Raw genomic sequence first — 27,691 nt, 5'->3', positions numbered from 1 at the left:
AAGTCATCCCCCTGAAGAGACATGTGCACTCCACGTGTCTCCCAAACCAGATATTTGCTGCAGTGACCTTACAGTCGTGACACTGGCAGAAGTCTAAAAACACTTTGACATGCATGTTTGCTACTGTACTGTACCATCACGTCACACAGCATTGTTTGTTGCAGGATGCTGCATCCTGTGTGGCCCAAACTATTATCGTAATGATTAACCAAAAAAAAACAAAAAAAAACAAACACATACACATCTATGTATTTAAGAATCATTCAGACTGTTTTTATTGCTCACATTTGAAACACTGCTCCTTTTAATAATAAAAAAACAACACACCTTCCTTCTGAGTAACCTCTGGTTATTGAGTACATAAGAATCGTGTATGAAATTGGTTTCAGAGTTAAAACATTAAAAACTGGAATCAGAACCACAAAGTCAAAAAGTGCAGATATACAGATCACAGGAAGACAGTGTGGGTTTTGATTTTTGGTTCAGAAGAACTTTTAACAGTCTTGTGCTTCACAGCATAAATCGATGTGATTGTCAAAACCTGACTGAAAGCCCTTATTTGCGCTACAGAACAGAAACAGCACTGCTTTTGAATGTCCTTTCTCCTCAAGGAATACTCGTACATTTCAAATGATTGAGATATATTAGACTCAGATATGCATTCATACTCTAAAAAGACTGAATCAGACAGTTTAAATTACAGTACTTCAATCAACAGCAGAAGCATGATCACGTCGTTTGAATCAAACAGGGAAGTTGAAGACATTCCTCATCAAACTGTCCGTAATGGATTTTACATACTGATGAACTGAAGCAAGTGTCTAAGCAGATTAAAATAAAGATGCTGCACATATACTTCTTTACTCTGTGTACTATAAAGCAGTAGCTCTTCCAGGACCGGAAGTCACAACATTGCATTGCCTCACAGTGATTGATTGTTGATTTGCATTAAAAAAATTTCATTACATAATTAAAAAAAAAAGAAAAGAAAAAAAGTTTACCCAAAGATTTATCACATTAACACCTTTAAATATGATTACATTTTAAAAAGGAAAACAAATGAAATAGGCTTTCAGGGTTGAGTTCACAGTCAAGTGTGAGAACATTGAACTGCATTCACTTAGATGAGCTCAAAAGGAGAACATGAAACATACTGATCGTGTTTTGTTTGTTGTAGTTGGGTGATGCAATTTTAGCTTTCGTTTTTCTCGCCTGTGTGTTTACTTGTTTGTAGAGATAATCCAAACTATTTAAAACTTTTAGGGAAAAAAAAAATAAAAAACATAATTTTGGAGGAATTAGCCTTTAAAACAGTCATATATAATCACTGCATATTGACAAACAAGAAAAACAAAAGTATTTTATATGTCACAGAGCAAGCAAAGATGAACTCAAAGTTAAGATTCAGGGCCAGTTGAAAAAAAAATAAAAATAAATCAGTGTTTGATCACAAACTTCTGCACAACAGATGATTTGAATATTCAATGCCTGGCACCTACAGAGAAATCAGAGGTAGAGCTACATACAAGTATAACACATCCCTAAAAGGGAAAAGACAGTTGAGTGGATGCAGACCACAGTAAGAATATCTTCAAATTTGCACAAATGGGGAAGTCAAATAGTAAAGCCACACTTAAGATTCAAACAGCAATATTTTTTGCTGACTGAGTTTAAATACAATAAATACAGATAAGTAAAAAGATGGAAGAATAAGAAACAGAAACAGACGTTCCAGTCGGTATGGTTTTGATCGATTTTCGTCTTACCATACCGAGACAAACACGGTATTCTGACAGTATCTTCTGGATGTGTTTTATGAAGATGCAGCCTTAAAGATGGGTGCTCAATAAATAATGAATATGCCCCTTAATACAAAATTAATGTCCGTTCATGACTGTGCACAGATGACCTTTTGCAGCCTTTTGTTCACTACAGGTAATGGAGGATTTCTGATGTGTGTCCCCCTGTGCTCCCCTCCAAATGCAGTACCTCCACTATATTTTGATCTTAAGATTCTAGCAGTTATAACTTAAACTCTACCAGTACTATTAAAATAATACAGAACAAAAACAGGTCTATAAAAAGAAAGAGGCTGGTTATGTTTGGTGCTATTTGGATTTAATCTACATGAAAAGACTGTGGGAACCTCCTGATGTGTATGAGTGATATAATAACTAATGTGGATGCTATGCAGTCACCTGCTGGCTACAAACTGTATACTGGACATCTTTTATGTTAAAAACATTTTTAGCTGGACGCTTATTATAAATTATTAGCATACACATTCATAAGACATTAATGTCTTAAACTGCATAGAAATGACTTGAGTAGCCCTTTTGTTTTCTGTAAGAACTTTCTGCAGATGAAGATCGCTCAGACGTAGCCCTCATTAAAATTCAGTACCAGCAAATTGTTTCGAGAACACTTCCAGCCATTCTGATTTACATCCTCACACAAGGAGTAGTAAAAATATATATATACACACACACACACCGTTACAGTGCGGTACTATAGTACAATGTTATGTTTGTTAGGTTGTGCTGGTTCTGCTGTATCTTTGGATAATTCATTCACAGATCTGTTTCAGAGCCCTTTTTCCAGAAGAAACCGTTCTCCTCAGTGTCCCTGTCTATTCGAATCTGAGGCAAACCTTTTGCACTAGAACATCTGTCAAGACTGAAAGAGGAAGAGATATAGAGTAACATAAACATGGTGTTGTATGAACGCAGAATCAAACAGTATGAATTTGTTTGCATGCGATGAAAATGGCAGCTGGTACTCACTTACTCAGCCACTGTGGGAGACTCAAAGTAGTTCTCAGCACGGCGAATGCGTGTTAAGGAAAGTCTGGGATTGATCTCCTGGAGAGAGAAGAAAAGACTTTTAAAAAACATATTTCACAAACACTTGAGATATGGACCAACGGAGGAGACAAGAAAGGTGAGCACTGCGAAGCTGCCTTTAGGGTTAAACTCGCAGGTTAGAGCAGAGTTAAGGAACAGTCAGAAAAGCATGTTGATCTTTTTAAAAAAAATTAATTTGTTAGTGCATGCCGGAAGCCTAGTATGACAGAAGAAAATACAAGCACGAAGCCTTTGGAAGCAAATTATGGGTAGCCTTATGGCAGCGATGGCAAAGCAAATCCTGCCTAGTACTCACTATCGAAAGATTTTTCCCCCAACATGGGCTGCTGCTCCATCATATCCATAGAGATTTTTATACTGGGGATATTTTCATGGTAGGGGTAGTCAGACTGTGGGAGAAGGGAGGGAGAACATTAACACTTATGGACTTTAAGGATCTACAGGAGGGTGTTGACAATCACCTGATTGTGACAATCACAATCGATTTCAATGTACTTTTTCTACATATACAGAATATTTTATTTGAAAGGATACTCACAAATTCGATTTCACTGTCGATGCTTCCCTTCTTCTTGTGTTTCTTTTTCTTCTCATCCTCTTTCTTCTTCTTGTCTTTCTCTGGGATGACATCGTCCAGGTAGCTGAGGTCATGTTGGGAGAACACGTAGTCCATCGCCCTACGAACGGCAACTAATGCCAAGATCTGTCAGGACAAGAATGGTCTGATTAGCTTTTATACCCAGACAGAGCTTATGGTGTTTGTGTCCAGCTCCTTCAGTGATGGCAGCCAAATCTCACCATGACAGGGAAGATGATGGCAGCCACAGTAGACTTGAGAACCCAGAGGAGGGCCAAACACAGGACCTGGATGAAGGTGAAGAGGTGGATGCGTCTCTGGGGGACGTGTCTCAGGTAGATCAGGTCCGGCTGGTGCTTGGCTGGCATCAAGAGTAGCTGCAGGCGGTCCATGAACTGACACAAGCAAAGACACAAACACGTCAAGAGAATGGACCTGCTGCAGACAGATGTTTACATGTGTGTTAACTGCTAGCTAGCCACCAGTAGCTATTGCCTCCTAACAGCTGGCTGGCAGCTTGTCCAACAGCTATATCTTATTAAAAGATGTTGTGGTTGGATGTGGAAGCTTTAGAGTTGTTTTGATTGAGCTGGGCTGAATAAAGCAATGAAAAGTAAAGTAACAAGTAATGTAATTATTTTAATCTTGAGTGATTACTTAAGTAATGCAATTATTTAGTCACGCTCACCTGAACACCATTGAGCGACGCCACACCCATGTAGAGGAACACACCGTAGAGCACAGGCATGGGAATGAACTGAAAGGCACAGAGCACAATGAAAATAAAGTTATTAATGTAATGACGGGCTATGCTAACATCACCGAAGACGCAACATGCAAGGTGACGTTTGCGCTCTCGTCACACAGGTGATAAAAACGGTTATTTTTAGCATCATTGCCTGGTTTAAAAATAGTCCCCAAGCAGCTTTTCTAAGAATGTTCTTTTAGTAGGCACATTGGTGTGACCGGTCGCTGGGATGCCACCTGTACAGGTTTGGCTACTCCTTGCTGAGTCATGGAAATTTAAAGCAGTAGAAGAAGAAAATCCACAACAATCTAGCAAGTTAGTGTAGAAATTTGCGATCCAAATAAATTATCAACAGTCAATAAGATGTGAAAGCTTTTGAAACAGCATAAATCTAATCTGCACTAAACACTTTGCATCTTTCCGAAAGACGATAGTCTACTAGAAGACAAAACAGATCAAAGGTAAATGTATTCCCAGGACCAGAAGCACAGTATTCAAAATATCCACAAGGGGGAGCACGTGAGCCAATAATCCCCCTTCAGTGACTTCACATTTCTGGTTTGGCAGCTTAATGTGGGAATGGAAACTCAAGAAGGCACTCAGCTGCAATCGGAGCTTAAGCCCCGATGAACATGCTTATTTCACATCACATTACTTCAACTTGGGGAGCTCCTAATCGGATGAATACAAATTTTAAATTATTTTAAAGGGTGACAGGAGTTTGTCCTAAAAGAGGTGGACAGTAATCCATATTTCCAAGGAAGAATTAAGAAATATGAGCATTACCTTGAGGATAGGAGCCATGAAGACAGAGAGCCCCGTCAGGAGGAAAACAAAGATACCAGTGACTCTTTGTTCCCTGGATTGGTGGGGGAAAAAAACAAAAAAATTAATCAACAATCCTCACAAGCATTAAAGGCAGCGGATTAGGGCTTCATTTTAATAGTCATGTACTCAAAAAATCCATATGTTGTTTTTCCTCTTATTATTCAAACATAAGTCTGTCTCTGTGTACATGATTTCTTCATTTCTTTTGTGTCCATATAAACTTTTCTAATGGATTTCTTAAAGCATTATGGCCCGTAGTCCTAAAAGCTGTTTTGTCAGCATGAAGACAGTCTGTCTTGTAGCCATTTGCTATGAGATTTTATTATTTTATTTACACCTGAGAATCCGAAAGCTGACAGCAAGTTGGGAAAATGAAAAGAAAGAAACTTTATCTTATTTAATTGTGAGTACGTATTCAATTCTGTGTTTACCCACCTCACACCCAGGAATTTAGGCTGCTCCCCGGGGGCCGATGTCTGGGTCTCCATTTTCAGAGAGTCAATGTGGGCGATGGAGATGACGGTGGCAGCCACGTACCACGGCAGACCCATGAAGGAGCAGATTATCATCAGGATGGCCACCCAGAACAGGTCCAAGTGATAGCCTGCCCCTTTCTGAGAGAAGACAAAAGGAAAGAGAGCAGAACAGTGAGTTTGCCAGGAATTAAAGTTACAATTTGCAGAAAACAGACAGCATTTTAACAGTTAAATTAATGTAAAGAATATGTAAGAAACAGGGAAGTCTGGAAGTTTTGGGTGCCGAGTCATTTCCAAATATGGTTACAGCCCTACTGTATTTTCAGTAGTTTTATCCTTCAATTTATTCACTAACTGTGACTCTTTATAAAGAATAAAAATGCGAGGAGGTGCACCAACCTTGAGTTTGTGCTCTTTCCTGTTGACAATCACAGCAGTGATCTGCTGGTCCATAAATATCAGAATGGTGACCAGCAGTGCGGGGAGTGAGGCTGCCAGGTACACCCACCAGGGGTTTCCTCCAAAAGGAAGAATAAACCAGCCCCTGTTTGGATTTGTGGGCTAGACGAAAAAAGAAGAAGAAGAAGAATGAGACCTGGATTGCATTAATGTGGGGACACCAGACTAGTGTATCATCTCATTTCTGTGTGGACGCAATCCAGATCGCTCAGACATGTAAAACATCTCATTTAGAACAGAAAAGGATAATTCAAAATGGTTACTCTGCACTTTCTGAAAGTCTGAACACTGAACAGAGTCTGAAGTTACCAGAGCATCATTACATGACAGAAATCTAAGGTTTAAGTCTCATTGGTCAAACAAAGGTCGCTCTGTACTTGCAACTATAAGATCCTCTGTGTTCTCACATCACCTATAATCAAGCTGTTATTTGATGCAGGTGCCAGCTCCTCACCCATTCATCCCCCTTCCTCTATGTCAAGACAAGGGGAGGTCTTAACACCAGCTGAGGAACATTTGAGCTCTGCAATCTGCAAGACTGACTGTGCCTTAGTTTCAGGCAATATGTATCATTTACTGGGCAAATTACAAAGAAAGCGTTATACTGAGATTCTAAAGAATTTCAGCTTTCTGGCACAAATCCTTTCTGTTGTAATCAGAGGAATCCACACCTGACTGATCATTGAGCCAAAGACAATCCAACAATTTCAAACACAGAAAGAAATGGCAACTAATTTTGTACGAGTATGTACCTTAAATTCACTTGGCACTATGAGCTTTGGGGTGTTCACACCGACAAAGGCGTCCACACCACAGAAGAGAAGAATAGTCAAGATGATCGCAAAGTCACTGATGAGCTTCCTCACCTGCAAGGAGGAAACATTTACAACTGGTTTGACAGTGTTTTTTTCCCCAGCAGTATAAAGTTCTGACTCCTGACAATGACAAAAGATGTGTTTGTAGATGATAAAAATACTGGCAGACATTACCAAAAACTGAATGTGTTACTGCAAGTGCAGTGACTGCAATTATATCAGAACAGTAAGTAAACACAGTTGTTCAGCAGATGACAAATAATGGTTAACAGGTTTTAAACCAGGCAAAAGGCTAATAAATTTTATTTGCAAGAAAACGAATTGAAATGTTTGTTACGCAAATGGTACAATTTGGCGCCTTATATCCCACCATCCCAAACGTTAGGTTTTTATTAGCCATTCAGCTGTCAGCTTGGCTCTAAGGACGCCAATGCAGGCCTACCACTTTCAGACTGAAAGTACTGGACGAATTGACATGAAATTTTGGTACAGACACATTCTTGTTCCCTTCCGGATGATATGTAATAAGTTTGGAGAAGCCTCCACTTTGTGGTTGCACCATCATCGGGTCAGAATTCTAATTTGTCCACTACTTTGGTTTATGACCACATAACTAAAAAACTAAGGACACATCAGCCTCTGCGGTACTTTCTGTTTTGTGCTACTTAGCAAATGTTACTCAGCTCTTTGTTGATCTTCATTTATTTTGGTTTTGTTACTGATTTGAATAAAATGTAAATTAAGAAGCAGTAATTTATGGAACTGAACTTGAGCCTCATGTCTTCTAAGTCTCAAACACTGCTAGTATTGTGAAATCTGGTGGGGCTGCTGCATATCAGTTGATGGGTGCAATCACTCACTGTGGTTGGGAAGAAGCGGCTCGTCTTGAACTGCTTCAGAGCCATGGAACAGGTGTAAGTCCCAAAGAACAAGATGAAGGACATCAAGGTGATGTCAGGCACGTAGCCACAGCTGTCTCCGACCAGCTGCCCGCCGTATTTCAGACACTGCTTCTTGGTCAGGGACGCCCAGGTGGAATTCACTGACTGCAGAGACAAGGACAAAAAGGTTCCATTAACCACCAATATTCAGATTAAAAAAAACAAAAACAAAACAGCTCTGTCAGTGAATTAAATTCCAGGTTTGAAATTCTGAATACTCGCTACTGAATGTCGCAACAAGAACAAGAACATCACATACCAGATCAGTACTGTTCGTCCAGGCAGAGACATCAAAGAGTTCTGATGAGTTGCCTGGTAAAGAGAAACAATGATATCTAATCACCAAAATGAGAATTACATGCAATATCACACTTGCCATTTGGGATCTGAGCCAACGTATCTCTCCCTTACAATCCTGCCAGCTCACTTGCATCACGGAAACTGATAGTGCTGTTGAGAAAGTAAACAGCGGTATCTCCAGGCCGACACACACTAGTATCATTTACTATCTGCACTGTAAACACGGCAAAAACAAGTTGAAAGCTTTGTTTAACATACAATAGTAACTTTGCTGCCAAACAGGACAAAACCAAATACGATTGTTCAGCTTTCACTGTCCGGTATCACTGGTGATACTGAGATTCTGATGGCGCCCTGAAATAATCAGCAATGAGGAGTTACAAGGCAAAGGATTACAGATTAACAAGTGGCGGTATCAAACACTGGCTATGTTATTGGATACGGTGAAACCATTCTAACGTTTATGTGGCCATTTGGGCAATTCCTCTTAATCTGCTGCAATGAAAGTGAAGACGACATACCAGGCATGCAGCGGCAGTCGTACTGAGTGATCAAGTTGGGATCGTAATTGGAGTTAATCGGGTTGTAGTGCCCCAGGTTTATCATCTTCTTGAAAGCGTCATAGATGAAGATGAAACTGATGAGTGCAGAGAAGCCTTCCTCGGTGAAACGGGTGAAGTACTGCACCAGGAAGCTGGCGTCTGTGGCGACCAGCACCAGACAGAATAAGCCCGACCACAGGCCGATCCACAGCCGGAACTCAAGGTAGTCGAAGCCGTTGTCTCTGAGGAGAAGGGACAGATTCGGCACAGAGGGAGCAGTTAATGGGAGTACAAATGTATTCCTACACCGCCATATTTTACCTCCACGCAATTCTCTGGAGGTTAGTCCTGATAAGAGTGTTTTTTAAAAGATCTGTATGTATGAGTTATGCTCTAGGGTTGATTCTGAAGCCGTGAAACACCTGAAGCCAGAGATGTCAGCGTGCTCCGCTCTATGCAGAAAACATACATATACAGCAGCTGCAACCGACTCAGCAACCGTTGACTTAAGGCATGGAAACACTGAGGACACATACGCCACAACATTCTGAACTCACAGTGTAAAATTAAATGAGAGTGAATTATTAATAATGGAACATAATCTGTGTGGTGTTTGGTAATGGTAGAAGACTCTCTCTGGGAGAGAAAGAGAGTACAGTGGGAGGAAAAGGGAGAAGTCGAACAACCTTTGACACTCATCCAGTGAAGTGAAATTACATGTTAAAATAATAAAGTGTATTTGTTGAATGCACTTTATTAAATTATTAGGACGTGTGTGGTATCAGTCCTGTCGGTCAGGACAGTTCATGACAAATACCCATGGAAAATTAACATTCAGCTGGCAACTGTAGCTGCCATGGGATTTACTGTGACCACAAAATTTTCCACAGAGATACTGTTAAAATAAACAAACCTTAAAACACATTCACCAGGCTACTGTGGATGTGAATTATCTACTTCTACTCCATATGCTTTTATTTTTTATTTTATTTATAGAGGGTACAAGGATAATCTTTCTGCAAAACATCTGCCCTTTGGGCATAGACAACCAACTGTAAATATCTCCCAGTTTCAACGTTTTGAAACTCTGTTCCACCATGCTAATACTGCTAGAAGGGTTTGATCAGTAGCTACTCACCTGCTGAAGTTAAAGAGGAGTCTTTCAAAGACGAGCACTGGGCCCGTGCTGCTGAGAATAGTCAGAGGCTGGCCAGCCAGCAGGCAGAACACTGCTCCCGTCAGTGCTGTACCCACGAAACTTTCCAACACTCCCTGTGACAAGGAAAGAAAAAAGAAGATATACAGACTTTATGCACAGCTCGAGGAGCATGTTACACCTAGAAAACATACAGACAAGAACAGGCAGCACATTCATACCCTGAACATGACCCCATATTGACCGTTTCAGAAAGAATTTGTTCAACAGACACATTTTTTTTTCCATTATCATTGAGCATATTTTTTATTAAGCTCTTATGTAACTCTTTCTGGAGCATTGAAGCATATATACCATAATTTCAGCTTGTTCAGCTGGAAGCTTTGTTTTCCCTACACACATGATACAGCTGCTAGGCTGGCCCATCAGGACGGGCCTGTTTCCAGTCGTGTTGGCTGTTCAAACTCTGTATTTCTGTGTTTTACATGCCTAATGCTGTATTTCTGAAACCTGTGCTGAGAAAGGGCACGTGAGGGCAGGGATTCCCTCTGTTGCGCTCAGAGTGGAGCCATGACGAGGCTACAGTGGCTGAGTAATCTGGATCTGTGGTTATTTACAGCCTGGACAAATCCCTGACGGCCGGTCTTCACTCTGCAGGTCTGTTAGGATGCAACTCTCTGCCAGGAGAGAGGCCCAAGCAAAGTACCAACGCTGTACACTCCGCCGTCAGGGGCGCCAGCATGAATACAGCATCCAATGCTATTATACCACAACTGTTCAGCTGTTCCATGTTCACTCCTGTCAACAGTAGGCACAACAGATGGGAGCCTCTGAGCTCCAAATTAGCATGGCTTATCAGCTGAAGTGAACTCTTTCTGTTGTTCATTAGTTTGTGACTTAACACAGATAGCCACGCTGGCCTGAAATTTACACGTACATTAGGGGAAACTAACATCCGTGTTAATTCTGTATTTACTGTACTGCGCTGTTGAAAGGAGCACTCAATCACTTTTACATAAGAAGTTCAGTTTACTTTTCATGAGTAATACTGACTAAACAGTTATATAATGTCCTCAGTTGCTCTAGAGGAGGTTTTAAAGTCTTGAGTCTTGTAACAAAGTGGGGGAGGGCCAGGGAGGGTTTTATTAAAGGACGCTATCCAGTTGTATTCTTTTGACGGTTTTAGTCAAAATTACTGTTCGTCACCTGCATGTTTTCTGTAGCATCACCAAGTAAGCCTCCAAACGTGATCGCATTGGTGACTGTGCCCAGATAGATGAACAGGATGGTCGACAGAGACTGGATATGAAGAGCATCATAGAAGTCACTGGCAAAAAATGGCAGCTTGCGCTTGACATCCAGGATAAGACCTCCGCAAAACCTTAAATACAGAAGCATTCAGGTTAGTAGTTGCAACATCCCTTCATGCCGTTGCTCATTTTGACATATGAATGATACACTACATGCAGGAGCAGAACACTGGCTAGGAATGAAGGAAACTGAACAAACAAACAAACAAGATTCAATAGGAAAGAGCTTTCATTGTTCTTCAGTCATGGAAGACTGAAGAGGCTAACACTAAAATATGATTTTTATTTTATGATGCATAACTTCCCCAACAACAATCACACGCCATCAGGATGATAATCAGGGTGACAATGCCCTCATGAGGGTCATAATATCACCTAATGTTATCACCACCGTGTCAGTGTCACACTGAATGGGTGTTGTTAAAATTGTTTACTTGGACAAGAACTTTTGCTTTAACTACTGTAATTTGGTTTAAGAACGTGGAAGTTCCATTTACTTTCTAGTGCGCTGAAGTTCCTCTCCAACCTGGTGTCCTCCTCCCCCTCCATGTCCCGCATCATGGGGAGTGTCACCGTTCATGTGAGGCCCATCTAATCCGGCATACATGTTCTTCCTTCAAAACACAAGACCAAAACAGTGACATTTCACAAGATGCAAGCATTCTGACTTTTAGTTCACCCTGAAAACAAGTTGAAAACTATTCAGAAAAACTAAATATTATCGACAATTATGTTCTGACTTCATGGCTATGAAATCTGTTCAGCAAAGGTTGCACAGTCTTGCTTTAAGAAAAAGAGAAAGAGTTGATGTCTCTGTTTCTTTTACATCCTGTTGAACATGTGTTCATGCAACCCACTAGATTTGTAATAGATTTATGTGCAGTGCCTTCATTCATTTGGATTAGATTATGTGGATTAGAGCAGACCTCTTGTCAGAGGAGGGCAGAGACTTGGGTGGCTCTATCCTAATGTCAGGGTCCCACTCGCCAGGGGGCAGGACGATGACCTCATCCAGGAACTCCTCGATACCAGCCAGCAGGTCCTGCCTGTCCTTTGCTTTGTAGGCAATATCATGGAACACCTGACAACAAACAAACATGGCCAACCTATTAGTAATCAGCCAATCAAAAATGTCCTAAATGTCACTGACACTTGGAGAAAAACCACAAAATGTGCAACTCGATGGCTCACTGTATACTGGGCCACAGTGTTGCAAGCCGTTGAAATGCAAATCATTGCAAGCAGCCCCACCGCTATAATATTGACACAACCAAGAACTTTCTGAACTCTGTAAACAAATGAGGAGTCATTATCTGTGTACCCCCCCCCCCCCCGGAGGAACACTGGGGCAGACAGAAAGAGCACAACTGGGCAGCGTGGAGATGAGGACTCAAAAACACAAACGTCTGATGAACCTGTGACGCAGCTGGGAGAGCTGACAGGTTAAAGTTTAACCTGAGGAAATCCTGTACAAAAAAACACTTCGTATCGTGTCATGTTGACACAAGAGATATACTGGGAAGAGCTGAGGCCTGTGGGAATTTGCTCTTCGGGTTAAGAACATTAACATTCCTGACAACTCGGTGAGGTTAAATCAGAAGTGAAGGCACACACCAGACAAAGCACACAAAGCTGTAAATATTGGAAGATATAAAAAAAAAAAAAAATGAAGAGAAAATAAAAACTATCTGTTGCCTTAATGCACTGCATTTATTCTGCCAACACCAAAGCAAATTTGTCTCCCACCACTTCAACACAGAGCTTAACAGGACTGGTCAGGCAAACTGCTGTGTTGATTAATACAACAATATTCTAAGTGCTGAGGGATTTGGCAAGAGAACAAGTGGTGGGGGGGGTGTAGGTGGGCAGGACTCTTAACACTATTTTCTGGACCTTATAAATGAGGAAGAAAAAGAGGAAAAATGCTGAGTGCTCCTCATCTTTTAGCCATGCTAAAAGTGTAGCAGCAGGGATGGTGTCAGTTTGTCAACCCACTTTGGTTCAGACTGAAATATTTCAGCAACTATTGGATGGGTTGGCGTGATATTTTGTGCAGACATTCCTTAACGCTTTGCGTAGTGTATCATCTCTCATGATTGGAAGAGATAAGACCCCTTCATTGTTAGGCCATGTCACGATCCAGAGGATCAGGCACTTCATTCCAAAATAGATGACATTATCTCAGGTTTACAACCAATCATGGATTAATTAGTCCAATTAGAGCTTAAAGAGGATGAGATCTATTGTGTTGGAACAGTGAGGATCAGTTCAGTGTTCTTTATCAGTCCAGTTGCCTTCAGTTTAAAAGTAAAACTAATTAACCAAGGCTAAGTAATCATTATTGAGGAACGTGAAGCACCACACATTTTAAAACACAAGGTTACAACAATACCTTAACACATGTACAGCTACCAATGAATATAAACTGACAAATATCAAATTATCTAAGCAATAAAGTACCTCATCTGACATCAGGGTGGCAATGGCTCTTCCAATTTCATGATAGGATTTTGCTTTCCCTTTGGGTCCCAGCAGGACAAAGAGAAATCTAAACAGCAAGAAAATGAAATGAGTTAGGGCGCAGTCTACAGAGGCAGCATCTGATTGTTTCAGTGCCAGGACATCAATCAAAGTTAATGGTGCTGCTGTACCTTGTGGGCACTGGGACCTCGGTCAGCGCTCCCAGCATGACAGCCTGCTGCAGACGCACAAATGCCACAAAGGGGTTTTCCAGGAAGTCCACCTCTCCGACCAGCACGTTCGACGCCTCTGCATCGCGGGGCAGTTTTTTCATGAACTTATTCTTCAGCTGTTAGAACAGAGAGAGAGTGGAGCACAGTAAGGAGAGAAAAGTTAAAGTTGGCCAATGAAAACACCAGGCAATGCAGTAACAATAAGGAGATCATGCACACATAAACTCTTACTCCCTTCTCTCTGTCACACGAATGAATAATCAATGATAGATGTGACACTTTAAATAAATGTGGTGATTAAAATATGGCTGGAAGGAGACTGACGTGGTGTTTTTGCTGTCTCTATAAGCACAAGAACAGGCAGTAGCCGCCCTTTCCTTGAATTATGTGTTGAACAGCAGCTTGACTTGATGCCACCTAATAAACACACTTTACTGCAGCATATTAAATTGTATATACAGTCTAGCACTAAACTAACATGGAAATTACACTGTGCTCATCTAAGATTCAGCAAAAGAATACACACAAACTGTGTATGAAAGAAAGTACTCACTTGCTAGGAGATGATTAACTAAAATATTGGTGTTATGTCAAAGGCCACAACATTTTCAGAAGTCTACAGTTTATTAAATGTCACTGGAGAGCAATTCACAGTTTAACTGATCTTTTATCTCTGCATGCGTATCTGTACAGCATGCAGCAAAAGTAAGCTACTCGATCATGAGTCATGACATTGAGAGAAACTGCATGCACAGATAATAGAAACTCACCAAAGATGGGAAACAGTGAGTTTTTGTTACACAAAGCAGCAAGCTGGTCTTATCTATCAGTATGGGAGGCTCACACGCTCATGCATACACACTGCCCAACACACGACCCTGCACGGTGCTGCTTTATGAATGGAGACTTCAAATATCCCCCATCACACATGTGTCAAACTCAAGCCCACAGGCCAAATCTGGCCCAGCACCTCATTTTATGTGGGCATCAAGAGCATGAAAAGAATTTATTGCATTGCAGAAGTCGGTCAAGTCTATCATATTATCATCTCTATCCGATAACACAGGTAGACACAAACATATTACCTGATCCTTCTCTGGTTTGTCAGAGAAGTCACTCAGGCTGTTGGAGGTGAGGTTTCGATGGGCGGTAGTTGGGCTACCTGCACAGATGTAAGACACTGTTAGATCCAAAGAGGCTGGGAGAGACTGCAGAGCTTCAAATGAGACATTTTTGGCCCAGATAGGAAGACAAGTCCCAGAAAAGAAAGGCACCAGGAAAGTACATGAAGAGAGCCAGAAAACTCAGAACCAAGCTAAATGTGGAAAGGCTTAAGCTTTGGGACCATTGCCAGACGGTCGTTCATTCAGAGACTGCACAGAGAGAAGAGCTGGGATTCGTCGCTGCTAATATGCGTCAGTAGAAACATGATTGGGTAACTATTGGCAAATATGTGAGAATGTAAACTTTGGAAATCAGTTTGATACATCTGTCCATTTACTTATCTGCTATTACTGCTGATGTTAGAGAACAGAGTCTACAACAGGTAAGCTTTCTGTTGCCCAACAAATATTTAGTTAAAAAAAATTTTACTTCACTTTGTAGCACTGAATAAACACACACACACAGCTGTTTAAGGGAATGGACTGAATGAGGGCTCAGCTCATATTTGTGGATCTCCCTGCTGCTAGTTTTACATGAGTGTATGTTCCAGTTGACCTCACTTACAGAGGTATCCCAAGCTGGAGCTCCGCATGACGTCACATGGTTCCTCTGAGTCTTGTGGGGTTAAACAAGGCACAGGGTGCTCAGGGGGGTTGCGTGCTAACATCCCAGATGCAGGAGACAGTCAGAGACAGTATAGGCCCAAACAGAGAAGAAGAAAGAGATAAAAATGCCAGGAAGACCAGAGGTAAAAGGAAAGTAAAGACAAGAAGGAATGAGAGGTTGTTTTAGTAGAAGATAATCTTTGACATAGTTAGTGTAAGGATTTCACATCAGAAATAAGAAATCAGAGGGCCAAGAGAATGAGAACTGATTGGGTTAAGAGGGATAAAAAAATGGTTTCACTTTACCATTTTCCTGGCTGGAAAACAGCCTACTTGCACTGGAAACACTCTTGCCAATATCAGCAAGAGAACGCAGGTTTGACTTCTTGGTTTGGTGGCGATGCTTCCGTAGCAGCGTGTACATGACCTTCTCCTTCAGGTCGGCCTTCAACTGACCAGCCTCGATCTGGCTGTCGGTGATCATCTCTGTTAGAGAGAGAGATTAAAGATCATGACCGACTCACCCCTGGCTCTTCAAATGCTCCAAGAGTGTGCTGGAGTTCTGGCCTACTTACCAACAACCTGTGGCAGTGTGGAGGCCTCCAGGTCCAGCATGATGGTGCCCTTCTCGATGCACGTTTTGAGTTCCATCAGGCTGTGTAAGGACAGCGTGGCCACATGGGGCTTGCTCCAGCGCTCGCCGCCCTTCTCCACCTTCTCCTCAAACTTGATCCATCTGGACAGGGGAGGACAAAAGACACAGAAATGAGGAGAGCATTGAGATGCATCCACGGCGCTGGACAGCTGAGTCCAACCTTACGCATACATTTCCAGAAAGGCCCCATGTTACCCGAGTGTGTATAATCACATATGTTTTCCTCTCTCTCCCTCTCAACAAGGAAGGTTCCTGAAAGTAAAGGTCACTGCAAAATATAAATAAACTACACGACAGTGGCTTTAAAAGTTTATGAAAAGAAAATACGGGCTACAAACAAAAGGAGACAAGATGGATCCTTTTTTCTTTACAAAACAAGCTCATGGTGCTTTGAAAGTCACAGTTCACAAGCAAGAATAGGGGATGCAGGAGAGGGGCTTAGAAATAAAATAAATAAATCACCAGACTCAAGAACATACACAGAACACTAGAACGGCAACAGTCTTGTGACTTTCATGAGAAACGTGACTTACAGTCCTACCATGGATGAGCTGAGCCTTGAAGGTAAGATTCAGGACAAGGACTCTTTTTAATAATGATGCCTCACATGTCACCACTACAAAGAGCCATTCTCCCGGGGCCTGAGGATGGGGTTTCCTCAGGGGATAGAGTATCCCTCTGGCTGTGGCCCACACGCCTCTGACCAGCCATCTTACTGGGAGAAGAACCTGACTATGAAGACACTGTCGACCTCAAGGACTTCATTTGTCTTCTCTTTTTTAATAACATCCCACTTTCCCTTCTCAAAAGTAGATAAACATTTAAAACTAGTCTTTAGTCTTGGGACTTGAGGCAGTTTATCATGTAACTGTATTGATCCCAGAGAAAAAAAAAAAAAAAAAAGCGTAATACGTTATTGCATCCATCTATTAGAGGATAAAAACTATGTGATCGTTTAAATGCTTACAGCAAAAGATTTCATGTGCCCCAGTGCTAACTGGAAGTCTTTTTCTGACCATGTGGGAGTTTCTCCTTCTTCCTGGTCCCACAGAGCAGCTACTACCATACTTGATCAGATAAGAGTAGACAGGGAGTTCACTGAAGTACAGATTTCCCTACACATTCAAAACACTCTTATTCATAGCGACAGTGTTCCGCTTTACTGTACTAGGGTGAAGCAGGAAACTTTCTGACCACACTGCCCATGGCTCTTATTGTGTTGGCAGATGACACATGCCTGGCTTAAAAGGCATTGGACTAGCGGCTCACCTGGCTGTCTCCTTCCACTCCATCTCCTGCCCATCCACAGACAGCAGTTCGTCCAGCTCGGTGAAGAGCTGAGGAGGTGGGGGCCCATCGTCCTCCTCTCCCAGGATAAACCTGATCCTCTCTGCTGGAGAAACTGTGGGAGAAACAGGCAAGTTAGGGGCCAACAAACCTCTCGGCCATCTCTTGACCAGCTCGAACCCATGACAGAAATAAAACATTCATATTTAAGATAGAAAAAAAGACTATGACTGCACACCCTCACGAGGAAGAACTTTTCCTGAGCATATAACCATTACTTCCTTCTAAGAAACTGATCAGCAAATCTGCCTCTTCAGAAATTCTATATACAAAGTTTTAACCTTAGGATGTCAGCAAGTTGGGCAAGAGCCCTAATAATATCCCATTTACACAACAATAAGGACAATCAAAATTTTTTATATACTGTACATTTATGGGTTATATTTTGCAAAAAGAATTACGTACTCTAGTTAACACTTCTAGGAAAGTGCAACTGTTAAGTGATGGGAAAGAGTTAAAGTTAATTGCCAAGTCACAAGGTGCTATTTATGCAACTTTCTCTAGATATACTGTACCAGTCAGGTTTCCAGAGGTCGCTACCTCAACAACGTAACAGTACCAGTAACCTTTTAATCCTGACACGGTGCAGCCAAGCCCAATTTAGGATTTTTAAAATAGTACTCTTGTACTGTAGCGAGAAAATCTAACGTTAAGTAACATGAAGGTGAAGATAAATGTCTTGGAAACAGCCTCCAGGTAAGAAACACTTAGTGTCTCCCCCGTATTATGCATCAGCATTATTGTGCAGTGCATGCATGCATGCATGCACACACACACACACCACATCCACAACAGAACAGACACAGATCTTCATGAACACAGGGCCTTTCTGTTGTTCTTTTACTGGCTGACTGGCTTAGCAGACCTGACTTTTAATACGACATGTACTGACACCACATGGTGTACACAACATCACTCACCTCTTAAGTCTCACAACTGGTGTTATCAATGAAAACCAGGCCTTTGTTGTGGTTACACACAACTTTTAAGTGGACAGCTCCACGGGGTTTGCCAGAATCAACAGGATTAGGGGATTTGGATGGAGGGCAAAACAGCAGAAAATTCAACAAGTGGAGGGCTCCGTATGTACTGTGTAGAAGTGTGTGTGTTTTGAATTGGGGCTTTCACCGTCTGGCACATGTCAGGCTGAACGCTACCTACACACCTCCGACCATTATCTCCCATGTTTACGTACCGCTATAGCACACAACCTCCCCAAACCAGCTATCATGAGGCACTTTAATGACTTACAGTGAGTTAGGTGGAAGCAAAGATAAGCAGAGACATCAGCAAAACGGCAAAGGCAAACTAGCAAGGAGCAACATGCTCGCTTAGTAAATGAAGGGTAAAAATCTATTATGAAAATCTTTGCAGGGGGTCACTGGAGTGATTTACTGCTTAAAAGGAGAAAAATGTTTATCCAAACAGTGGCTGCAGCCTCATCATACAGCCAGTTCTGCCCTCTCATTCAACCATACAAGACTGTTTAGAGTTCAGATCTTCCACAGAGATATGAACCAATGAGAAAGAAGCAGGAGTCTGTGTCTGTTCCTGTGTGTGAATGTGTGTGCATGCTCTAGGAGGGACGTTTTAAGCAAACCACAGTCCAGTTGAAAAACCTGCTTCTGTATTTACTTTGGTTGCATGCCCCCCCGATTTACAGTCCGTTTCTATGATGAACAACTGGCGACACTGTTTGCATTTACACGAATGTCGCCATGTATGTTTGAACACACACACACACAAAATTCTACAAGGTAAATTAAGGGCATTCATTTAAGAGCTCAGACATTCAGAAAAGGCTTTTAAGAAACAGGGTGCTTCTGTAATGTTCACTGCTTCAGTCATTTAGGTCCAAATCTATGAGGAAATACACAATTTTACCCAATACACAACACGACCGTGCTGAGTTTTACAACACTGATAATGCTTAATTGAGCAGTGAATAAGTTGTAAAGCTGATATCAAATCAGCAAATACTTAATGTGATTGCCTTTTACAGCTACATTGATCTATCTGTTCCTCCATTGGCCTATTTAAGAGATGCTGGAAAAATCTGCAACTCGCAAAAAATAAATAAATAAATAAAAAGTACAGTTACAGTGGAGTGTTTACCTACAACCAGAATTTGACTCACAAAGCAATCACGCAGGGTCTGTGAGATGCAGAGAGAGAGATTAGCGTGAGCGAAACTCTTATCATATCACGGCACCTTCAGATGACTAAGCACACAGACTGGTCTACACCTGAGCACGAAGTGTAACAAAGTAGGATTACAGCGTCAGAGGAGCGAGCAGAGCGACAGGATTAATCAAGTGCTCGTCTGTGAACCAGAGGCTTGATGTGGCGATTGAGAAAGGTGTTGCGCTTCACTGTTACTTTACTGTTGAATTTAAACGGGCATTCATTATTTCCTAGGCATTACAGAGCTCCTAAACTGATCGTGTTGAAGCATCTACACAGACCTCCTCAGCTCTACTGATGTGGATCCAGTTAGAGAGAACAAGCCTATGTGTAACTGCAGTTGTTTGGAAATCCTGAATACCGCTGCTATAAAAAAAAAAAAGAAAAAGTGTCAGATGAAGAAACTGATGTAAATTCCTCTTAGCCCTCCTGATGCCTGATACTCCTGTCTCACCCAGATCCGTACCACACAGTGTCAAAATCCTCCTGTGTCTAATCACTGATAGCAAAATTCCCAACTTGCCCATTCATGCTCGTGTGCACAAGCTGCAAGAAAAGCAAAACTCTCTTTACAGCGTCTTTATCCTCTCGTGTGTATCTAAAGCTTCATTTGAACTAAAACATGATTTTAAATATAATTACCAGTTGATACCTTGATTTGCATTACTTTCAGGTATGTTGTACTGCTGTCACTGACCACACCTGTCCTGAGAGCTGGGAGGCAAATCCCTGACTTTTCCCATCTCCATCCCATTTTGAGACCTTAATGGTTACCTCCACCAGCAGTAAACACTCTCCCATTATGGCAGTTTCCAGGATGTGCCATTTTGAGGTGAATTCTAGTATTGGGATAATTGTATGTCTTGCAAATAGCTTTTAACCAGACTGTAATGTTTGGCGGTTTAAACAAGAAAACACCCACCCAAAAGGTCTGTGTGGTGGTGCAGAGCTTTCATCAAGACTTAAAGATACAACACGGGGATCCCCAAACCATTATATGACTCATTTACTGTACACTGGTGCTAAATCATAATGTTGACTCTAAGGGATCTTTGTTTAATGCTTTCCCACCTGTGGTACCGTGTTAGTAAAATGGAGATGGAGGAGACGTATGGGTAAAAACCGATTTATATCTAAAGACTCTAAAGATGATATTATTCCTCCTGTTCCAGATAATGATCTTGGGATTAATGGTTGTGCTGTGCCATGCTCCTAAGCCTCTATATAAGGAATGACATCTGGTGTGTCTTCCTGCAGCAGGAAGAAGACTCCTGAGACCGACAATGATCTTAATGTGCATTTTGCATCTCTATTCACCTTGTTGACAAACACGTGGCAGGTTGATATGTCATGGGGTATTTCACACATTTGATGCTTCCTTTTTTTCCCCAGAATCAACTGCTGTAACAATATCCTCCTTCAGCTTGGGAAACATCTTGATATTCTGCAGTGTGTGCTTCTTCCTTTCTTCCCAGCTACTTGGCTTTAGCTTCTAAGAATTCTTCCTCACAAATCCCACTAAGTCCTGTGTTAATCATCATGGGGACAGAAAACACCCCTCTTGTATTTACTTTACACACTTTAACCCAATCCAGTGTCATTTTCAGATTAGTATCCAACATGTTCCCATCCTCTCGGTCTATTAATTCTGTTGAGGTTTCTGCCTGGTGAGCTTTCTTGTTTTTCCCTCTCTGTCTTGGCTGCCACCCCACCCAGCCCTCCATGTTTCATTTGAATGACTGCCTCCTTAACTACAGAAGCACTGATATCCTGTAGGCCCTGATTTACTGAGTGCTGCTGGACTTCACCCAACCAATATCTCAAAGAGAGCTAGAACCTCCTCGTGTGACTCCTGTAAAGTATCTTCTGCGCACCGGATGCTTTCACCAACTCATCTGAACTCACTGAGAGGTTTGAGGACGTTCGCGGCGGACTCATCTGCGTTCTCTCCATCTGACTTGTATCCTTCCGTACTGTGTTCAGCTCGTTCCCGTTTCTCCTTGTGGCTAGACTTGCGTCTGTGGCGTCTCCTCCGGTGGAAGCTCTTGGGAACGTGCACGCCGATGTACACAGTGTGGTGACCTGTCACAACACAATAGGACAGAGGGAACGCAGGTCAGATTACACTCACAAAAGGAAATCACGTTAATCCTGACCGCTGCTAATCCGTATCAATGCTGAAAGGACAAAAACAACTGGTTGATATGGTGCGATGCATTATGAAATGTTTGGTTATCACAGGTTTGGCTGCTTTGACGGATCTTTTATCTTGGCTTGTGCTGAAGTTTAAACTGATTGTCATTTGTGAGAACCATGGTGGTTTGTTGCTTATTTCCCAAGCAGGAAGAGATACAGCCTGTCAGTCAGACAAAATGTGATAATTCAATACTGCCAACTACTTCCTACAAAGCAGCTCATACAGGAAATGATGACTTAGTGTCTCCAGGAAGTAATTATAGAGACAGAGAAAAAAAACTCATACTGGGCTTCAGGACTCAAGTTGAAGCAATCGTGTGTTTTCCCATTCCATCATGCATTCCATTAACATGTCTTGTGTGCTTTAATATCCTTCACACTTCGTCACTCATGCTTCTTTGTACGAACCAAAGAGCACTTGAGGTGCACACTGAACAAAGCCATTCCACCACGTTCCCATGCAGGGAAGTCAAAGGGTTTTGCATCTACTACTGTGTACACACAAACAGCTTAACATAACGTCAGAATCTCTGAAGTGCTTTTCTTTGTGTGCAACCTTAAAATGCTGGTTTGTGGATTTAGCCGACAGCCAGTGCTGGACAGGATTAGAACACTTGAGGGTACACCTTTGCGTGCAGAGATGTTAAGCTAAACTGGAAATCGTTCATTCAGTTCAGTGCTGATGCTGGAGAGGAAACCTGCAGCTTTCACCAGGGTTCATGAAGGGATAAACATGTCTGTCAGCTACATAGCATGCTAGTATTTATCTCTGGTCTTACCTTCCACTTCCTCTTCATCACAGACATGCTTGACAAAGGAAGCTCCTCTGTCCAAGACTGCTTCATCCTCCACCCTACAAGACAAAAGAGGAACATGATTAAATATGGGTCACCACAGAGCGCAGCATGGAACTTGCTTGTGATTAAATAAGCCCAATCTTCATCATCACTCCCACCAACATCATCCACAGTGTGTCAAACACATGGAAAACTAAAATGCGCTTGAACAATGAATAAGTGACACAACTAAATATTCAAATGAACTCATATCAAAAAATGTTTGGCGTCATTTTCAACCTTCGGGTTGATGCCACGGTTTCATTCAGCTCCCACTCTGAATCACACTCTTCCGAGGAAGCAAAAATGGCGCTAAATTGAGTAAAAAGGATGAGCGTGTCCAGCTTGGCAAACTTCTGCACAGCAAACCATTTTAAAGCTAGTTTCCCCAATCTCTCTATTAGAATGATGGTTTTTGAGGGTAAATTATCCGGAGAGGATTTTAAAAAGACATGTAATATACCCAGGTAGTTGGCCAAGTCATGCTTTGCAAACATATAAAATATTATGCTGTTCTCGGCTCATTACCATTGAAAGCCAAACCACTCATAAAGCAAAGAAGCCCGTGTTCTAAAGCAAACCCAGGTTAAGTTAAAGTTTCTTTAAGGGTATTTTGAGTTAGCATGAGAGACAATCCTGACAATGACTTCTATTCAGATACTTCTTATTCAAATACATACTGTTACTGAATGTGAGGTCACAGACACAAAACAAAGTTCATTTTGGACTTCCGTAATCACACTCACTCCCACACACATGTGACCAAAACATCACCTTCCCATCCACCTACAGATCTGCACACAACAGGAATGATATTTTCTTTTCTTAAAGCAGCTCCTTTTCCTCAGTGAGTGGGTCTGTGAATTGTATGCCGCCTTTAATGACGGTAAGAAGGACTTACATCATCTGTCATTTTGTCATTCAAAAATGACAGCCGTACTGGTCCTCTCAGTACACAAAGGCCTTATGTTTCTGTGTTTGACCTGGAGATTTCTTTTATCATCGAGCCTCAACCTTCCTGGAAAGTTGCAAGGAATGCGGCTCCTCCAGTGCAGCAAAGTGTGACCTTATCAAGGCCCTGTAAGGTGGTTTAGGCCTCAACATTTTGCAAATCTCTGAATACACTGTTGGCAAAACAGCAATAAAAGAAAACAATATATCAGCATACATCTTAAAAAAAAGTAAAAGAAAAACTGAAGGTAGTATTTATTTTCACCAGGCATAATGTGTAGCTTTGTCTTATTTCTGTTCTTTTCACCCCGACTGTGCCTCTAAGTCACCACATTCCTTCAAAGTGTTTTGGGGCAACTTAAGCGTGTCAGTATCAAATTAAGAATTCATCTGCTGGGGCTAATCTGACCCACTGATTTATGAGAATAGTTTTGTTAAACAACTAAAAAATAAATATTTGATCTCGGATGCGTATGAAGAATGTCAATAAACACATCAACAGTTTCCGTTTGCCACTGAACAGTCCCCAACAGAGGATGATACAGTTCAAAAAATGATAGAACGGGAGCAGTGTACACAAACTGCTAAATAAACAAAGTCAGGAAGGATACAACTTGTACCTCCGATTGCGCTGGGAGTCCATCTGAATTTCCCCAGTGGATATGCTATCTGGCCTCAACAGAGATAGAGGTATAATGTCGATAAGCACACGTAATGTTGAGCCAAGATCGGTGATGTGATGGAGGGGTGGCTGGACTCGGTGCCAAGTTCACAGGCAAAACTAATACAGTCATTAGCCTCCGCACCTTCTTTTTGTTGCCCATTGTTACTTACTAAAAAAAAAAAAAAAAAATTAAAAAAAATGAAAGACCAGGAAGTTTAAGTTCCCACAAGGCACCGTGTACAGAATGTCAATGCTATCATTCAGATTTCTTTGTATGTTCTGTTCTGCTCGTACACCTCCAGAACAGAGTGTGCAGAGGGTGCAAGTTACATTTGTGAAGAAGAACTTGTACTTAAACACTTAACTTAATACAGCCTGAACTGTTCCTCAGAACACACACACATTCAAAAACTACAAAACAAAAGGGTGGAGTCATTTTAATTCAAACATTGCATGCATGGAGCAACACCCTTCAGGATCTCTCCAAGAAAGCAGCTCGGTCTTATAGCATTTATTCCTGCAACACACACTGAAGTGTTGGCGATCGTGTTTGTGTGTGTGTGTCTGTGCACATGGAGACAGGTCATGTAACACAGCGACTGGGGCTTCAGAAAACCGCCGGCTGCACTGGAGAGCAAAGGAAGGAGGCTCATGTTGCAGGTTTACTGCTGCCTATAGCCAGTCAATGGAGCCATGTTAATCACTCCACGCTGAGGCCTCAGACAGGGAGACCCTCATGATGAGAAACATGCCACAGGTGGTACACAGACATGCAGGATGCAGGAGAAGACTTCAGCATTCCTGTTTTGAATGGAGCGCTCAGTCAAGAAAGAACTAGACTGCCTGTAACGTGGAATGACACGTAAGAGAAAGAAGAAGGCAAACATTGGGAGCTGCAAGAAACTTAAATCTGCTCTTCAGCTTTGGTTAGCAATGCTTAAAAGATGCAATGTTGGGTAAAAATAAGGTAGCAGAAAGCAAAACAAAAGCTGAACGCTTATCTTGGGCATAAAAACTTAAGGCAGATAAGATCCAGTGCCTTCTCATTCACGTCATTGTGGACGCAGGAAATCTTCTTGATCTCCTTTTTCATTTCCTGCCTGTAACTTCCTATGCCTGATTAATAAAAAAGCTGGGCGAGGGTCGGAAAAACCGGCTGCATCCACCTCACCCCGGCAAACTTCTCACTTTGCTTCTGCTCTCGGTGACCTCGTGAGGCTGGATAAACCTGTCAGTGCGTGAGGAGCCGGGATCAGCTGCTCGGGATCAGGGATCATCCCCATCTCTTTACAGAATGACGCACCCAATCCCACCAGCCAGGCTCACCACGGGGGGCGGGCGCCCCCAGTATCATCAGTGCCCGCCAAACACACCTATGATGGGCGGCGTGAATTCAGCCAGTTGAACTGAATTTTGATGTTGAAAGGTTTACCCACAGAAAGTGCTCGAACCACTCTGGCTGTGCAAACCTTTTTAGCGTGGCTGCTTTAAAAAAATTGTCTAGCTCACAGAGAGGTGACAAAGGACACATGCCATGTGATTATACTTCTCTTATGTAATCACACGTCTTGTGAATTATACTGTCTGCTCCTCTGGTCCGCCTTGACTTTCGGAATTTCCTCTAACCAAACTTGAATGGATAAGGAAATGGATGGATATCTCTTTGCTCATAACATCACTCATCAGTGCACAAAAGAGCATTCAAGATTCAGGTCAGCACCAAGAGGAAGAGCCACACCAGTCAATGTATGACTAACTAAAGAGAACAACATTTCTCTGTTGCAACCAGTTTTCATAATCTCTACAGGAAGACTTGGAATGAGGAATACGTTTTTACAGTTTATGTTGCCATTGTAAGAAAAGGGCAGGACTGTTCACTCAGGGTGACACTCTTTGCAGCTTGTGGGGGTTGTGGGGGTAACACTTCGAGGGACTGTGGCCAACCCTCAGGCTGCTACTGTAAGTTCTGATTCCTATAACCAACTCACAAAGGCTGCAGATGAGAATTCCAGGTGCATGTCAGGGAAGCGCATGCGGACTCCCGAGTGCGTTTCCGTGTTTGAGAAAACCGTACAGTCTGACTTGTTGTGTCTCTGGCATGCGCGTCATTGCGCAACGTAAATGCACACGCTGGCCTACGCCGAACGTGGACTTTTGGGGTGTCTGCACACAGACCACATGCTCTGTGAGGCAAACACACAGCTTTATTCATGAAGTCGCAGTGGAGACACCTCTCCACTCTTAGGCCTGCTCTCCCTGCGTCTCGTTAATTGACAGTGACGGCTTCATGGAAAACAGATTACCGGCCGTTCATAGCCACAGCGGCGAGGCGACCGTGGCTTATCCAGCCAAAGGTGTACCTCTAATGAATGAAGACATTTATTAACTTGATTAGAAGCCTAATCAACACGTATTTTCAGTTTTACTACAGGTATGGCATCGGTGGCAAACTAAAACCAAGATTTACGCACAGAAAAAAGACACCGGATAACACAGTGAATGTCTACAAGGTAAAGTTCCCAACATAATCATTCAGCCTGCTTCTAAAAGTTTCACGGAACAGACGATGGATCATAAACTTACTTCTTGTCGGAACTCATGGTGTCAAACTTGGCCTTTCCAGATGATCAGCGGTCCTAATGTTCAGCTCAAGCCGCTCGGTCTTGTATTCTTCACGTACTCTGGCAGTGGCGCTTTTTCAAGAGGATAAAAGTAAAAGAAAGGAGTCGAGGAGCAGCAGCTATCTGGCTGGAATGATTTCTCCGACTCTACAAAACCAAATTAACACGTAACACACAACCGTCATATCGTGCTGGACTTGTTCAGCTGGCGTCTCGGTGACATCGTCAAGAAAAGGCTCGTTTTGAGTGTCGCTGGCGGCGTGTGGGGACTCTGAGACCGCGGCGTGTCTTTTTCCATATTTAAAGTGCCATCCCTCCTCCTGCGTGACGCCACCGGGGGGTGGAGGTCAGAAAGTTACTCCTGGGTGGCGCACCAAACACTTAAACTTGACAAATGGTTTCTATTGTTCACTTTGCATCCGTAAAGAGACGAATTGCAATTTAAAGCGACCCATTAAATAATACCAAAGGAAAAAAATAAATAAATAAAATTTGAAGCACTTTTATTGTTTGAATGAATCACAGCTTCATTCCTGTTATATGCCATTACACTTCCAACTCAGTGACTTGCTAAGGAAAAACATTTTTGTTCGTTTTGGACCGTTAAAGCACGCGCAAACGCACGTTTTAAACGTTATCTGGTCCTAACAACTCAGTGCTGACTTTTATCATTAACTTTAATGCGCCATAAACGTCTTGAGGGTTCAACTTGTTGTGCATTCTGATCTCTGTTATTATAAGTGAAAATTAAGACACCTA

General features: G+C 42.1%; 1 protein-coding gene across 2 annotated transcripts; it reads right to left on the bottom strand.

The window, feature by feature from the left end:
- Positions 1–247: 247 nt before the first annotated feature.
- On the bottom strand, positions 248–27,242 carry LOC124052155 (electrogenic sodium bicarbonate cotransporter 1-like). 2 transcript variants are annotated; one of them, XM_046376123.1, is made up of 26 exons: positions 26,895–27,242; positions 22,640–22,713; positions 21,570–21,746; positions 17,403–17,535; positions 16,054–16,214; positions 15,785–15,964; positions 14,795–14,871; positions 13,668–13,825; positions 13,477–13,564; positions 11,943–12,097; positions 11,514–11,630; positions 10,913–11,087; positions 9,689–9,822; positions 8,530–8,792; positions 7,968–8,020; positions 7,628–7,813; positions 6,705–6,818; positions 5,893–6,054; positions 5,453–5,631; positions 4,976–5,048; positions 4,130–4,198; positions 3,663–3,836; positions 3,403–3,567; positions 3,160–3,253; positions 2,784–2,861; positions 248–2,676 (listed from the first exon to the last, which is right to left on the bottom strand). In XM_046376123.1, exons 1-25 carry the CDS (start codon positions 26,909–26,911, stop codon positions 2,818–2,820), a joined length of 3,222 nt encoding a protein of 1,073 aa, XP_046232079.1. In that variant the 5' UTR covers positions 26,912–27,242; the 3' UTR covers positions 248–2,676; positions 2,784–2,817. The 2 variants fall into 2 exon arrangements, with proteins under 2 accessions (XP_046232079.1, XP_046232081.1); XM_046376125.1 differs by having other exon boundaries at positions 2,788–2,861.
- Positions 27,243–27,691: the final 449 nt, after the last annotated feature.

The sequence above is a fragment of the Scatophagus argus genome, chromosome 20 (genome assembly GCF_020382885.2).
Source record: "Scatophagus argus isolate fScaArg1 chromosome 20, fScaArg1.pri, whole genome shotgun sequence".
Taxonomy (NCBI): Eukaryota; Metazoa; Chordata; class Actinopteri; family Scatophagidae; genus Scatophagus; species Scatophagus argus.
Note: the sequence above shows the minus strand (reverse complement) of the source record. Positions and strands in the feature narration are given on the sequence as shown.

Coding starts and splice junctions, on each gene's coding strand:
- LOC124052155 (XM_046376123.1), bottom strand. Junction 9,823..10,912: donor ATGCTACAGAAAACATGCAG/GTGACGAACAGT, acceptor TCCTTGTCACAG/GGAGTGTTGGAAAGTTTCGT. Junction 5,632..5,892: donor GGAAAGAGCACAAACTCAAG/GTTGGTGCACCT, acceptor GTCTTCTCTCAG/AAAGGGGCAGGCTATCACTT.